General features: G+C 40.8%; 1 protein-coding gene across 1 annotated transcript in view; it reads left to right on the top strand.

The window, feature by feature from the left end:
• The window catches only part of AQP9 (aquaporin 9), a 59,137-nt gene extending 43,074 nt beyond the window's left edge, over positions 1-16,063 (top strand). The window contains exons 2-6 of the mRNA XM_006894502.1: positions 991-1,117; positions 6,520-6,657; positions 8,356-8,474; positions 8,883-9,100; positions 15,889-16,063. Of these exons, the coding sequence (XP_006894564.1) occupies positions 991-1,117; positions 6,520-6,657; positions 8,356-8,474; positions 8,883-9,100; positions 15,889-16,063 (777 nt within the window). The remainder of the gene's footprint in view (positions 1-990; positions 1,118-6,519; positions 6,658-8,355; positions 8,475-8,882; positions 9,101-15,888) is intronic.
• The last annotated feature ends 302 nt before the right edge of the window (positions 16,064-16,365 follow it).

Genomic DNA, 16,365 nt, shown 5'->3' with positions numbered 1-16,365 from the left:
CCTCAATCCATTATCTCTTTCCAATACATAGTGCAAATGACCTTTCAATTTACTAGATGTTCATCTAATTTGAATGCCTGATCTGTTTTATACTGGGAGTATCTAGAGCAGACTTTAGTCCTTGTTAGATGTTGTGGAGTCAACTAAGCTTCATAGCAACCCTTATGAACAACCTTGCCCTATCCTGTGACATCCCCGCAAACTCCAGAATGCACAAGCCCATTGTTGCAGTCACTGGGCAAATCCATCTTATACTGAGTATTCCTCTCTTTCACTGATCCTCAACTTTTCCAAGCATGGTATTTTTTTCCAAGGACTGGCAACATGCTCAAAGTACATCAACGTTTCACCATCCTTGCTTTTAACAAGCACCCTGCTTGCACTTTTTCGAAGACAGATTTACTTATTCTTTGGTAGTCCATGGGATATTCAATATTCTTTGCCAACACCACAATTTAAAGGTATCCATTCTCCTGCAGTCTTCCTTATTAATGAATAAGAAAGTATCTTTCACATGCATATGAAGTAAATGAAAATATTATGACTCGGGTCTGGTGCACTTTAGTGCCACTCTTCTCCAAGTGATTACCTCTAGAGTTTCCAGATCTTCTGGTTGCTTTTAAAAACCTGATGAGTTAAGCCCATGGATGTCTGTGCAATATTTCTGCAACAGTATGTGAATCAATAAATATCTTTACAAAACTTAAAAGTTTAATTAAACACTTTACAAGCCTGGATCACTGTCAGCAATGACCTAAATAATAAAGGTAGACAAATGTTTAATACTGTGCAGGCCCAACACAGCATATATGCAAGTTAGGTTCAGTGGAAGGATCACTATTTTCTATCTGCATAGCCGGATCATTATCATTTGATGTGTATGAAGTCCAAGGCATCTATGAGTATACTTCAAAAATTCTTATTGCTGCTGCAATGTTTAATTGCATTCAATTATCTTCACTTACTCATTGATTTTTACTTTTATTCTAGGTCCTTGGATGTGGCTCTGTTGCTCAGGCTGTCCTCAGTCGAGGGCATTTTGGAGGGATTGTCACAATAAATCTTGGATTTGCAATGGCTGTGACAATGGCCATTTATGTGAGTGGTGGTGTCTCTGGTAAGTCATATATATGATGATAACTCCTAACACAGCCATTCCAATGTACTGACTTCACCTTTTAAACATGCAAGCACAATTACAAAGTGCTAAGTACTTTACATGTTTTAATTTACTTCTCATTCTACCAAAATATGTATTTGATTCTTTTTTAATAGATAATAAAATGACCAATGAACAGTAAGCTATTTGTCCACCGTTTAGGAAGAAACAAAGATGAGGGTTGAGAATTTAGAATGGACTGATTTTTAAGTCTGTCCACTGCATCATTTAGCCCATCATTCAGTGTGCTCTTCTACTTGTTCTGCCTCACATTTGGAAGCCATGTCTCAAATGCTCCATGAATAGCTCAGTGAAGGTTACTCCACACAAACAAGTCCGTGGACCTTTATCTACTGCAGTTAATGACAATGCAGAATCTCTTCCAAAATGACTGGCACTTTCACAGAAGTTTAAGTTTCAACCAGAAAGTCTTGGCTTAATTCATTCCCCAGAGATGGACTGATTAGAAATTGTTTGCTAAGTCCTGAAGGGTCTAATAGAATGATGGCACTCAATGTGGCTTGGGAACTTAAGAAGGGAGGATAGAAACCCTCTAATTATCGAAGCACTGGGAATCTTTCAGCAGCTTAGTCTAAGCCCTGAAGGAAGACAGTTGACGATAAGCGAAGAACCGCCCCCTCCACCCCCGTTGCCTTTGAATTGATTATGACTCAGTGATTCCATGCACACAGGAGTACATTGCTCCATACAGTTCTCAGTAGCTGATTTTTCAGAAGTAGACACCTGGCCTTTCTTGCAGGGCACCTCTGGTTGCATTCAAATGTCTAGCCTTTTGAATAGCAACAAATCACACGAGTCATCTGCATCACCTAGATCTTCACAAAGTTTTTGAGCAACTGTTCATGCTTCCATGCTGAGCCCTGGGCTGGCTGTGCATCCTTTATCTGCATCCCCCTCAATAACAGCACTCTGCGGTAGATGTTGTTGCCTCCAATTAAGAGTAAACCAGGACTCATGAATGTTAAGCAAATTGCCAAGAGCCATCCAACTGGGAAAGAAAGTGTGTTTGGGGTGAGGAAAAGAATTTATTCATTGTTTATGAAAGACTGCAAGCAGGATGGCAAATAAGGGTTAAAATGTGGCACTGGTAGGAAAGGAAGCTAGCCCTTCTCTCTGTCTCTTTTATGAGCATATCACTATTCAGCTTCTCTGAGAATTGATGGCTTTGAGAACCTGCAGGGCCCATACCACTGACTCACTGGTGACACCCACACAGGTGATACCATCAGTACTGACCTCAGCAAAGGCGATGGACATTTGTGTGGGGGAGGGAACTATCTCATGGTAGCTGTAGCTAACACACTGGTTTATGGGCACAAGTGAGGTCTTCTTTAAGGATTCTCAAAGGAACCAATGTTCATTGGGCATAAAAAGAAATGTCCCATTTTGTGGTCACAGACTGGTGAGATCAGCTAGCATTGGGCTTTTAGTACAATATATTTATTACTGTACTGAAAGGACATTATTACACCCTGGTCTTTGCAAATGTGCAGGTGGTTTAATGATCAGATCCAGCCATCCAGCCATCCAGAACCCAGAACACCTTGATTCTACAGCATCCCACACAAAGTGTCAATGTTGCTTACTTGTTCTCAGGCCATGGGCTTTATTTACGTAGCATCATGGAAGGAAAAGAAATTCTCTGAAGAGACAAAGAAACAAGCATATTCTAATTTTCTTGCTTAATAACAAATACATACTAAAGTCATCTTGATCATAAACTTGTCCACACATGAGGACTGGAAAGTGTCTTGTTTTGAATCAAGACTTTTGTTCTGCTCACCTAGAACCTGCATCCAGATCTCCTGAGCTTCAGCTGCTCCTTGAGGCTCTTTGTGTGAATAATCTGTCATGACAAAGGCCCTTTGCAGAGATGAGACTGGCCTGTGGAAAAACTCTGACACTCATGTTCTACCCACTGCACTGCTCTGCTTTGTGCTGTGTTGAACCACAAGTGACAACTCACCTCTGTTGGGAACTATTGTGAGAAGCCAGTTGGCCTCCAACCAAAATGTCAGGGCAGCCCTGCTGTGCCTTCTTCTGAGCCCAGCTTCTACCCCTTGGTTCTTTTCCTCATTAGCTACAAAGCACTGGTCCTGATACACTATTTCTCCTACCCCCAAACAACTTTCCCTCTCTGCAGTCTGGACAATCTGAATAAAGGCCTTTAATCAATTACTTCTTTGCCATTCCTGTGCTATACTAAAAACCCAATAATAAGTTCACAAAGTTCTGTATAAAATGGATGAATCTAGAGGACATTATGCTAAGCAAAACAAGTCAGTGACAATTATGGCATATGGCCACTGTTAGAAAAAGCCAAGGAAAGGTTTACAGACAGACAGAATAGTGGTTGGTTGCTGGGGATGGGAAGAAAATAAAAATTAATAAATAGGTAAGTTTGGAGAGGAGGAAGACAAAAATACAATAAAAGCTTAATTATCAACAGATTATCCAGTAGGCTGGATTCTATGAGGAGAAGTGTGGCATCAGGATTGGTGAAAGAGTCATCAACAACCTGTGTTATGCAGATGATACAACCCTGCTTGCTGAAACTGACAAGTACCTGAAGCACTTGCTGCAGAAGGTCAAGGACTGCAGCCTTCAATATGGATTTAGGCTCAATGTCAAGAAGACAAAGATTCTCACCACTGGGCCAATTGGCAGCATCGGGATGGATGGTGAAGAGATTGAGATTGTTCACAACTTCAGTTTGCTTGGCTTCACAGTCAACACTCTTAGCACAAGTAGCCAGGAAATTAAAAGACATATTGTGATGGGAAAGTCTGCTGTTAGGGACCTCTCCAAAGTACTGAAGAGCAATGGTGTCTGTCTAGAGAATAAGGTGCATCTGATACAGGCTATGATCTTTGCTATCACTTGTTATGGATCAGAGTTGGACCATGACTAAGGAGGATAGAAGGAGAATTGATGCCTTTGAGCTGTGGTGCTGGAGAAGAGCATTGAGTGTACCATGGACTGCTAAGAAAATCAACAGATTTATCCTGGAGAGGGTTGAACTGGGCTGCTCCTTGGAGGCAAGGATTCTGGGGCTTTGTCTGACATACTTTGGACATGTTGCCAGGAGGGACCAGTCCTTGGAGAGGGACATCATGCTTGGGAGGGTAGAGGGACAGCGCAGGAGGGGAAGGTCCTCTATGAGGTGGATTGATTCAGTGACTGGGGTAATTGGGATGGGAGTGTCAGAGACAGTGTGATTGGCACAGGACAGAGCAGAGTTTAGGGCTGTTGTATAAAGGGTTTCTATGAGTCTCAAATGACTCGACGGCACATAACAACAACAACAACAACATCTATTGTAATATATCAACGACAGCTCAGCTTCTTGCCACTAGGCCACCAGAGCTCCCTAGTAAATTGTAGTAATGTTATAAAACAAGATGTCTGAATGAGTGTAAGAAATTGTAATAAAAATCTGATAAAATAAAATGTATATGAATGATTAAATAAATTTGTAATTAAAATTCCTTAAAACAAAATGTGTATCAAGGATAGAAAGGGGGAAAATAATCATTTATAAACTTTCACTCAAATGAAAAAAAAATCCTTATTTTGAACTCCTCACTACAGCCACACCTCAAAGGTATAGGGAGTTGTTTTTAGACTATCACAATATAATGAGTCTTGCACTAAATCAAGGCACATGAATATCATGGTTTTCTAGTGCACATAAAAGTTATGTTTACACTTTGCATTAGTTTATTAAATGTGCAACACATGAAAAATCGCTTGAAGTATTGTTAGAATCATGACCAAATAGCCGACTGAAGTAGTAAAAGCTGTCAGAAAACTAGCATTCATAAACTTGTTTGATGCAAGGTGGTCACAATTTGTAAAAACATAAAACCCAACAAACCCACTGTCCATCCTTCAGTTAGTTATCTGTGCAGTTCAATAAATGAAAGCAAAATGAAACCAGCTATGCTAGGTGTGCAGGTATTCTGATACTTGTCATCCTATATGAGGTCTAAGGGGAATAATAATTCTTGCCTCAGGGTATTCACTTTCAGGAGGAGCTAAAATGCTTAAACCTCCTGTACAGATTGGATTGTGTCTCCCTCCTTCCAAAATAGGTGTTGAATTCCTGGACTTTATATCTATGGATGTGCTTCTGTTTGGAAATTAGGATTTTCTTTATTATGTTAATGAGACTGTTACTAGTTTAAGTTGAGTCCTAAACCTAATGACTTCTGAGCTATAAAAATAGATTCCAAAATCTCTGTAGATGTTCATTGAAATGAAAAATAAATAAACAAATTTAAAAAAAGATACTACAGTAAAATAAAATTACAAATTTATGTCTAAAAAAAACTCTTATAAAAATGAAAGCTATCGTTGTATAAAACCTGTGAAAAACTGATAAACCAAAAAAAAAAAAAAATAGACCAACGTTAGTCCCAGAGACACATAGATGTCATGTGAAGATTGCTTTCTTTTTTGGGTGTTTTTTTTATTATTAATTTTAATGAAAGTTTACAGAGACTTAGGGTTTCCAGTCATTCAGTGTCGCACTTTTCTCCCTGCCCACCCTCTCCCCCCAATTCTCTCTTCTCCTTGAAAAGTAGATGAAAAACTCTTTCATTGTTATGTAATCCCTTCCCCCAAATCCACTCACTGTGCAGCCTTCATTCTGGACTCCTGTCATGACAATACCCAATCATATATCCCTTTTAAACAGTTCAATCCCTCATCTGTTTTAATGCAGTATATACCATTCATCCCCTCCTTCTCTGTCTTTTCTCAACCCTGAATGTCAGTCCCATTTTACAACAGTGTCCCTATGTAATATTTGTCATGAGGATTGTTTTCAAGCCAAGAAATACCAAGAATCAGAATATACTGGATAGCAATGGGTCTGTAGGAGCATTTTTTAGGATGTGTGGGTTTTTTAATGATGTACATAAGTCTTTTTTTGTGGGGGTTTATGTTTAAAGCCTCATTGGTATTTGCTACCATATTTTGATCAGAGATGTTTTCTTATGTTCCTTTTATCCTCCCACAGAGATTGCCTCTGGGTGAGGACCACCTGTGAAATACTTAATAGAGCAAGTTTCTGTGCCTTCCTGACTCTCTTTTTAGAAAGCTTCCTCGTCTAATGATGGCAGGTGGATTGATTACTAGTTCTTCCTCTCTCACACATACAAACACAGAGAAAACTAGTAATCCCTCTGCCTTCCTTAGAACTAGTAATCCCATCATTAAAACTAGTAATCCTAGAATATTGAGTTCTTCCTGATGCCTCTATACAAGGTTTTCTCCTCAATTCTGTACTTTTGGCCCGCCCTCTCACTTCAGTAGTCTTGTCATCTTTCTTGCAGGTGGCCACATTAACCCTGCTGTGTCTTTTGCAATTTGTGTCTTTGGACGGATGAAATGGTTCAAATTGCCTTTTTATGTGGGAGCCCAATTCTTGGGTGCCTTTGTGGGGGCTGCAACCCTCTTTGGCATTTATTATGGTGAGTAGGACCCCTACAAATCTGAAAGGTAAGGAGAGGTGGGCATAATCTGAGAATCACTTGACAGAAAGAGGTATGATAAGACAAGATCAGGAAAACTTGCTACAATTAATAGGAAGTTCTAAAGCTTCTAAGCTCTAAGACGATAGAGAAATTTATCATTAGCATCAATTCATGAGGTCTTTTAATGATACTGACCACATTTTAAATATGAAGTTGGACTTAAAGGAAACCAATTTTTAGATCCAATAAGAACTAAATGTGAACGTGTACACAATAAGCCATAGGCAGTGGCTTTTCTACAGGTATCTCTTATCTGTCTGAAAGAGGAGTAGTTGATGGGGAGCAAAGAGGATGGGGAAGGATTCTAGACATTCTCTGAAACAACGGGTGCAGCAGATCAACAAGTGGGTACTCTTATCCTTATCCTTTTTCTAGCAAACAATCAGGTGTCAATTCTGCAACTATCTTGAAAGGGAATCGAAATTCTGCCCTAGACTTTAGTTCTGATTGAGCCAGTATTAACTTCATGATTCCAATAACCCATCTTACCCATTTGGCTTTAGTTGAAGCAGATGACACCAAGAAAAATCTCTACCTTTTGGTTCCATGAAATCAACTGTTAAAGTAGTTGCTTTCATCTGACCCAAAAATAAGTCACAGTTTATTTTGACCTTTAAACTCAGGCCCTTCTCACCACCACCACTGACTCAGTTCTGAATCATGACAACCTACCATCAGGTTTTTGAGGCTGTAATTCTTTACAGGAGGAGACTGCCCATCTTTTTCCCATGGCAGGCTTGGAGACTGAAATGCTACTTCAGTTAAGAGCACAATGTGTTATATGCTCTGCCACCAGAATTCCAATACATTTTGACTCTCAAACTCAAACTTTCTGAAACTAGAATTTATTAAATAAGTTTTAGAGAAATGGATTGTGGGAAGGAGCCTCCGCTACAGATTGTTTCTCTAAGAACTAATGCTTATGAGAACTGAAGAGGCATTTGAGACCAGACTAGAAATCCCTAGAGGCAATAGCTGTGGCAAGATCTGGGTGAGTGCTGGCTGTCTTGATGCTCAGAGGGCATTTCCCTGGGACTTAGCATCCTCAAATTCTGAAGGGTTAGAGGTTGTTGAAGATTCTTCAGGAATTATGAATTCTGCCTAGAGCAGGCCTTAGCGACCCTTTGTGTTTAGACTAATCTCAATAGTTCTAAAAATTCCCCTAAAAGGAGACTAGTTTCCAGAACCCACTGGCTCAGAAACTTGTTCCAAGTTTAGAGGGGAGCATCAAGAGAAAGCAGGAATCTTTACATTTGACCCACTCCCTCCCCTTCACTCTAGCATTGGTTACCCTAAGCCACTCTAAAACTACCCTCGTACAAAGAGGAGGGAGCTCCCGTGGCTCAGTGTTGTGGGGCCAACCCAAAGGCATGTGGTTCAAATCCACCAGCTCTTGCTCAGGAGAAAGATGAATAATCTCCTCCCATGAGATTTACAGCCCTGAAAGTCTGCTTGGAGGATCAGCTATGAGTTGGTTTCAATTTAATGACTCACAACAACAACCATAAAAAGGAGAGAGACAAAAAATGCCAACACCAAAGATATACCTGAGCGTTAGACTGTAGTTTTTTAGCACATAAGCTTTTCTCTCTCATACCCAGATAACACTAACCAAGAGAGTTCTGTCTTCCATAGATGGACTTATGTCCTTTGCTGATGGAAAACTGCTCACAGTGGGAGAAAATGCAACAGCATTCATTTTTGCAACATACCCATCTCCATATCTGTCACCAGCAAATGCATTTGCAGACCAAGTAAGTAAAAATGCAACACTGATCTGATTCTGTTGAAAAGACATGTTCTAATAAAGGGGATGTAGAGCTAAACACCTGGCCAAATGACTGAAAGAGATCCATATTTATTCCCCTTTACCACAAAGGTGATCTGACAAAGTGTGCAAATTAATAAATGATAACACTAATAGCATATGCAAGAAAAATCCTGCTGAAGCTCATCCAAAAATTATTGGAACAGTACATCACCTGTAAGCAGGGATGCTATTGGCAACTTTCCAGGTGTTATGAATAGAGTCTGGCATAGTGTCCTTAACCAAAGTACATCAGTTATCACTAAACTTGTTATTAAAAAAAAGGAGATTATTTTTTAGTTGGGCAGGTAACTGTAGATAGGCTAAATTCTATGCATACTTTCTCCCTCTCCAGGTACTGGCCACCACATTCCTCCTCATGATGGTTTTTGCCATTTTGGATTCTAGAAACATAGGAATCCCCAAAGGTCTAGAGCCAATTTCCATTGGCCTCCTGATTATTGTCATTTCTTGTTCTTTGGGACTGAACAGTGGCTGTGCCATGAACCCAGCTCGAGACTTGGGTCCCAGACTCTTCACTTTTATGGCAGGTTGGGGGTCTGAGGTCTTCACGTAAGTAATAAAGGAAGGGGGTGGGGGGGATGGGAGAAGGATTTGGCTGTGTATTATCAGAGAAGGTTGTGCTTTAACTTGGGGATCCAGGAGAGTTCTTCTGAGGTGGGAACTCAGTGTGTATTGTGGTCCTAAGTGGAACATTGTTTTATGTGCAGCTCTGATGGCTTAGTGGTAAGAAATTGCACTACCAAAGCAAAAGTACATGGTTCTAATACGCCTGCTGCTCCATGGGGAAAAGATAGGAAATCTCCTCCCATTCAATTTTCTGCCTCTGTAAAACCACTGGAGGGTCAGCTATAGGTCAGTTCCAACTCAACAATAAACAACAACAATACATAAGAAAGAGTCCAAAGTAGAGACAGCAAAAGACAGTGAGAGCAAGTGAATGATAGATGGTGGTACAGACCAATAAATAAAGGCTTGTCATATAATAATAACCCTTCAATTAATATACGGCATTATGTGAATGTTTGGCTTAATGGGTAAGGGGTTACACTCTCAACTCAAAGACAGACCATCTGAATCTACTAGCTGCTCATTGGGAGAAAGATGGGCAGTCTCATCCTGTGCAATTTACAGTCTCTGAACACGGATATGAGTTGAACTCAACAGCTATGAGGAAATTTTTTTTTAATTACTTGACTATGCATTCACTTTGTAACAACACAGACTAGAATTTACCTCCTTTGACATTATACAGGGCTTTTTCTAGTGAATCATGCTTCACTTGCTTATTCAATTCAGTGGATGTTTATTAAACAATATTTATGTGTAAGCAGACGAAAGAAAGATATTTCTCTATTGTTGTTGAAAAGAATGGAAATCCCAGAACACTTGATCGTGCTAATGTGAAACCTCTACTTGAACCAGGGGGCAGTCGTCAGAACAGAGCAAGGGAACACAAAATTGGGAAAGGTGTCTGCCAGGGGTGTGTCCTATCTCCATACATTTTCAATCTATATGCATAGCAGATTATCCGCTAGGCTGGGCTGTATGAAAAGAAATCTGGCATCAGGATTGGAGGAAGACTCATCAACAACCTGTGCTATGCAGATGACACAACCCTGCTTGCTGAAATGGAGGAGGACCTGAAGCGCTTTCTGTGGAAGGTCAGGGACTGCAGCCTTCAGTATGGATTGAGGCTCAATGTCAAGAAAACAAAGATTCTCATCACTGGACCGATTGGCAGCATCAGGATGGATGGTGAAGAGATTGAGCTTGTTCACAGCTTTATTTTGCTTGGCTCCACAATCATCAGTCTTGGCACCAGCAACCAGGAAATTAAAAGACATATTGTAATGGGAAAGTCTGTGATTAGAGAACTCTCTGAAGTACTGAAGATCAATGATGTCACTCTGGAGACTACAGTGTACCTGATACATTCCATGGTCTTTGCAATCATTTGCTATGCATCAGAGAGCTGGACAATGACTAGGGATGATAGAAGGAGAATTGATGCCTTTGAACTGTGGTGTTGAAGAAGAGTACTGAATATACCATGGACTGCAAAGGAAACACACACATTTGTCCTGGACAGGGTGAAGCCAGGCTGATCCTTGGAGGCAAGGATTCTGAAGCTTTGTCTGACATACTTTGGACATGTTGCAATGAGTGACCAGTCCTTGGAGAGGGATGTCATGCTTGGGAGAGTAGAGGGACAGCGCAGGAGAGGAAGACCCTTGATGAGATAGATTGGGGTAACAAGGGTAAGTGTGTCAGAGACAATAAGGTTGGCAAGAGACAGAGTACGGTTTAGGGCTGTTGTACAAAGGGTTGCTAGGAGTCACAAGTGACTCAATGGCACACAACAACAACAACAACATGTTTTAAGCACTGTACTGGGCAAGAAAAACTCAGTTAAGTGAAACCCAGCTTTGAGAAAAGTATGAAGTGCTGGGGGAACACAGACAGCCGTCAGGAAGCCATCACTGAAGAGGTGAGAGCTAAGTGGGATCTTGAGGGACGAGTAAGGCGTTCCTGTCCCAGCAATCATAGAAGAGAGCTCATGCAGAGGACATGCTTTATACCTCAGCTCACACAGAGAAAATACACTAACTTGGTTCCAGCCCCTATTTCCTACCAGGACAAATGTCCCTACTGTTTCCTTTCCACTTTCTTTCCCAAAAGCCACAGTGGCTAATCCCATCACCTCTTACAGCTCTCTGTGAGAAGAGGAGCTCCTTTAGGTTCACCAGGAAACATGCCCACAATGTGAAGAAGAAAGACCAGCAGCAGAAAAACTTCATGTGAGCTAATTGCAGCTTAAGGTTTGCTGAGAGAACAAGGGACTTAGAATGATCCTAAACACTACCCTGGAGATATATAGTCATCTACATTGTGTTTATTTATTTATATGAGAGTCTGGGTTGCCTTTCCCAGGCATGGGATAAGCACTATTAAAACAAGTACCATTCAGATCACCACCACAGATTTCGGTGGAAAGCCTCTAGAGTGTAAGGATCACAGAGACAGAGATATCTGTGACAGGCCTAGGACAAGGTCTGGCAGAGAAAAGGGGCTCAGTAGAAATGTATGGGATCAATGCTATGTGCTATCCATGTCCTAGGAGGTAAGGGATTCAGAGACAATTAAGCAACATTCCTTCTCTTTGAGGAACTGACTATGCAATGAGTTATCGAGAGCTACTGTTATTGTTATATGTCATCATGTTGAAATAGCTGGTAGATATGAACCACCTGCCTTTGGGTTGGCAGTGTAACTCCTTTCCTCTAGGCTACCAGAGCTCCCACTTTAAGCAATGACTCTCAATTACAAATGGATATATTTGGCAATACCTGGATATATGTCTTCACTGTCATAACTATGAGTTGTTGCCGACATCCAGTGGGTAGAGATCAATAAAGGTGCTAATCTTCTTAAAGGACACAGACAGACCTTCACAAAAACCAAATCAAGCCTGAAATGCCAATAAGACTGTGAAAACCTGGACTGGCATGCTCATCACTAAAACATAGAATGGTCAAACAAAATGTCCCCAGTTAGGCAGGATGTCTTGTGCTGTCCACTGGAGCATTAAGTGTATGCCTCATGGGTCGCTTTATTCCCAGAACTAGCCCAGGAACTTCTTTCAATCTTGCCTGCCAGAGTCTGGCTGTAGGAGGCCACTTCTCCAATTGCATTCATATGGATCCTTGCCAAGACTGTCAAGATTTTCCAGGCCTTCTCTGACCCCACCCTGATGCAAAATCCAGAACCTTAAAAGCGATGGTCGCTCCAAAATAGGTCGAAATACTGCCTGTTCTTTCTCTACTTTTTAAAAGTACATCGTAGAAGAGCCCATGACTGTGGGAAAGGCTGGAGTCACCTAATGCCAAACCCTGGCCCCTAATCACTCATCATCACCAGGTCCTTTGCTTTCATGCATTCATTTATTCATTCATCTGACAGCTTTCTCTCTCTCTTTCAAGGCCCCTTGCCAAAGAGGATAAAAACCCACTTGGTGCCCTTCACTGGTTTATTATGTTTTACTCAAAAGGGGAAAACATAGATTCTTACACAAGGTTGAAACTATCAAGAGCTATAAAACTCCAGGAGTTGAGAAAAAGTAGAATCAGCTGGAATTATGGAGGCAAGATTTGTATATGCTGAACTCAAGCAGAGGGCTCTGAACATGGAGACAGGATGTTAAAAATAACAAGGAGTCTTAGTCTAACTGGAAAAGTGCTTGAAGAAGATTGGAAAGGGCAGTCACTATCTGATCATGGAGAAGCTAAAACCCAAGAGTGAATGTTTCTGCTTGATGCTGAGGAAAGATTTCTTATAGGTTATCCTGTGAGGCAAAGGATTCTAAACATGCTTTGCTTCAGCAAAAATAATCTAGCTTGTCTCTACAGGATGGATTGAGAGAAGAGAAAATAAAATATAGTCAGAAAAAAGATGGTCTGGTCATAATCTTTGGTCTAAGGTCTTCTCAAAAACCTTTAAGGGGTAACAGGCACCCTAAAGGGTCCCTCAAATGTACTATGTTTTCAGAGTTCTACATCAAACTCCTCAACAGACATCCTAGACTAGATCCACCCCCAAGATCTCAGGTAAAAACCAAGATTGCATTATTCTCAGGTTCTCACTGTATCTGTGGAAAGCAGGAAGGCTGGGCAGAGGAGGAGGATTCCAGGGTGTCTACAGCGAGTCAGCAAAGCCTGGCTGCCTCTTTCCCCCTTAAATATTTTGGATGTTTCCCCGTCAAAGTTTTCTCCACTAATTCACACTAAAGTGTCAATGGCTTAATGGGTGAAGGATCTCAAGAGTATTGTTGTTGTTGTTAAGTGCAACTCATAGCGACCCTATGAAGGAGAGCCCTCCACGCTTGGGTGCCTTTCATCCTCTCTCCAGGATCATAGGGTTTTCGGAGACAAGTTATTATGGAAGTGGATGCTACTCCTCCTCTAATCAAGAGTATTACTCACGTTAAAAAAAACACACAAACTGATTCAAAGAAATGAATCTATAGGGATGGTGCTTAAGACAATTGGGACAGATTGTCTTGTGTACGTGTAAGACTGACTCCAGGCAGGTAATCACATCTGAGCACGTGTGTTTATGACTTGTGTTCCCTAGAACCAGGTGTTCAGTTCTACACAGGGAAGTGGGGTCAATCAGTGAAAGGAGGACACGTGCCCTGGAAGGTATCTTGGGACTTAGTCTGTTAGATGATAGTGAAGGAAGAAATCAGCCAAAGGAACGTATACTCACTTTAGGTGATTGTCTCCAGACAGAGGCTCCTAATTATCTAAAAGTCTTGAGTGTCCCTCACTCTGCGTTTGCCTCTCAGAAAAAGTCTTCTAGATTTGATGGTTTGGGAAAGGGTCCTGTAAGAACGGCCAAGTGCAGCTTCCCCTCCACCACGAGGAAAGAGTGACACCTGGTGGTGATTGTGCACAACCACAATTCGAGTCCTAAAGTTCTTCAAGAGGAATGTTAAATGCCCCTCATAGTTGGAATTGACTCATAGCCGAGCCTCCAGAAGATTTTTAGAGGCTATAAGTCACACGGGAGGAGACTGTCTATCTTTCTTCTACAATGTAGCTGATGGCTTCGGAATCACATGCCTTTGGCTTAGCAGCATAGCCCTTTACCACCAAGCCACCAGAGCCTGGGTTTTCATCTTGCAGATGAGCACAATAACAGGTTGTGCCACCATGGATTATCCTAAAAGGACTGTACTAGGACCACAGCAATGGGCTCAAGTGTGTCAGAGATTGTGAGGCTAGGACAGGGTTCAGATCTGTTGTTCAAAGGGTCGACTCAACAGCACCTAACAACAACAGGTTTATTCAAGGTCATGTGTTCAAATTGAAATAAAATAATAATATTTCCGAAATTTAAAAAAAAAGTTAACTTAGCCCTGAAATTCAACCTCACTCATTCATTCCATCAAATACAAACGACTCTTAGCAGGCCCTTCTAAGTGGGTTATAAAGCTGTAAATTGCACAGAGGAGCTGAGGTGGGTTTGAATTGCTAACGTGGTCTTGTTAGCCACACAGCTCCCTAAGGGATATGCAGCCAGAGCTCACTGAGATGTGAACTATGTCCATGAATTCCAGGACAGTGCTCTTGGTTTTTTTGTTGTTGTTGTTGTTTTATTATCCAGACTTTGATTGGACAACAAAAAAGGCAACATGGACCATATTAAAGCCTAATGATGAAAAAAAACAGGCATGAATCTTCCCCAAACTGTCCACTCCCCATCTTTGTGCTCCTCCAAGTGTTCTGCTTTCCCTCATCCTCCTTATAGTTGTGCTTATCAGTTTCTGCTTTTAAAAAAATCTTTTATCAAGTGTACGTATTCATAAATGACATACTTCATATAGTTGCTCTTGCTTCTGAGCATTCAACATACTTTACACAAAATTATTTAAATACATTTCCCTTCTCAACAAAATAGTAGCAATATGGTGACAATTCACTTAGACACTGTATTTCCCTTATACTTACAGATTACATTTCTAGGACAGGGAGAGAGCCATGGCATAAATCAGAGAATAGCTTTGATCTGTGACCTGGAAACTTTTACCATGATGCTTTCCAATTAAATATTCTATTTTGAGAGCTTATTTTCATTTATTTTTAGAACTTATTTTAAAGCACTGATTTACAATGATTTTTAGGTAATTCACATCTCTGCCTTTGATTTTTATCAAATGCATTCATTGTTTCCATTGACATTTCTTATTCCTTTAACCTTAGTGATTTTTCATCAGAGCTAAGTGATGCTCAGGAAACTTTCCACATTCTGGAAAGAGTCACCATTCATGGGCATCATTGTTTTCAGTCATAATTTTTAAAAATCATTGTTTCAGGATAAGGGGAAGATAATTCTAACTGACTGAACTGAACTTACCCCAACTGCTCTCACTCTTGACCGTAATTTCAGAGGCATTATTGTATTTTCTTTTTTTCAGTTGGGCTTTGGGTGGAAATTTACACAGCAAATTCATTTTCCATGCAAACATTTTATACATTTTGTCTCTTAACATAAGTTGTAATCTCCTCAGTATCTCAGTATAACATGGTTCTACCCACCTTCTCCCTGGATTCCCTATGTGCAGCCATCCTTCCAGGGATCATGCTCTTAGAAAGGATAAGAAGTGGGAGCTATGACCTCACAGTACTAATAGGCCAATGAGAAAGATCATCTGAAATCAAGACTATAGTGGACAAAAAGGGACCTCTGAGTTTAGAAAGGCTAGCTGGTTAGTGAACAACTAGACAGTATAAACTGGGAAGTATAAACTACATCATTAAAATCTTCTTTGATTTCAGAGCTGGAAATAACTTCTGGTGGATCCCTGTAGTGGGCCCTATGGTTGGTGCTGTCATTGGAGGACTCATCTACGTTCTTTTCATTGAAATCCATCACCCAGACCCTGATACAGAATTCAAGGCAGCATCCTTGGAGGATAAATCAGAGAAACATGAACTTAGTGTTGTAATGTAGTGCTCACTTTTGATTTGCAGCTGGCTGAGCTGGACGACTCTTCAGAAAAGATGGCATCCAAGGGTCAATGTTTTCCTAAGACTAGGGTGGGCTCTGCCTCATATTCTCTGCTAGCCATGTGGAAACATCTGATTGGAAAAGCATCAGAGTAAAGGTTTGAAATCGCTGGCCGGTCTCTACCAGGTTTCCTTCAGAATAGTACTGAGTGTGTACAGAAACAGCCTGTCTTCTTCTTCCTCTCCCTCCTCCCCCACTTTTTAAAAAATTCCTTTAATAAGAATCTTTTTTACTGGGTGAGAACA

This window comes from Elephantulus edwardii, unplaced genomic scaffold, assembly GCF_000299155.1.
Source record: "Elephantulus edwardii isolate Elephantulus edwardi_28Jun2011 unplaced genomic scaffold, EleEdw1.0 scaffold00145, whole genome shotgun sequence".
NCBI classification, from domain to species: domain Eukaryota; kingdom Metazoa; phylum Chordata; class Mammalia; order Macroscelidea; family Macroscelididae; genus Elephantulus; species Elephantulus edwardii.
The sequence above is the reverse complement of the archived record's forward strand: the minus strand, read 5'-3'. Positions and strand labels throughout refer to the sequence as shown.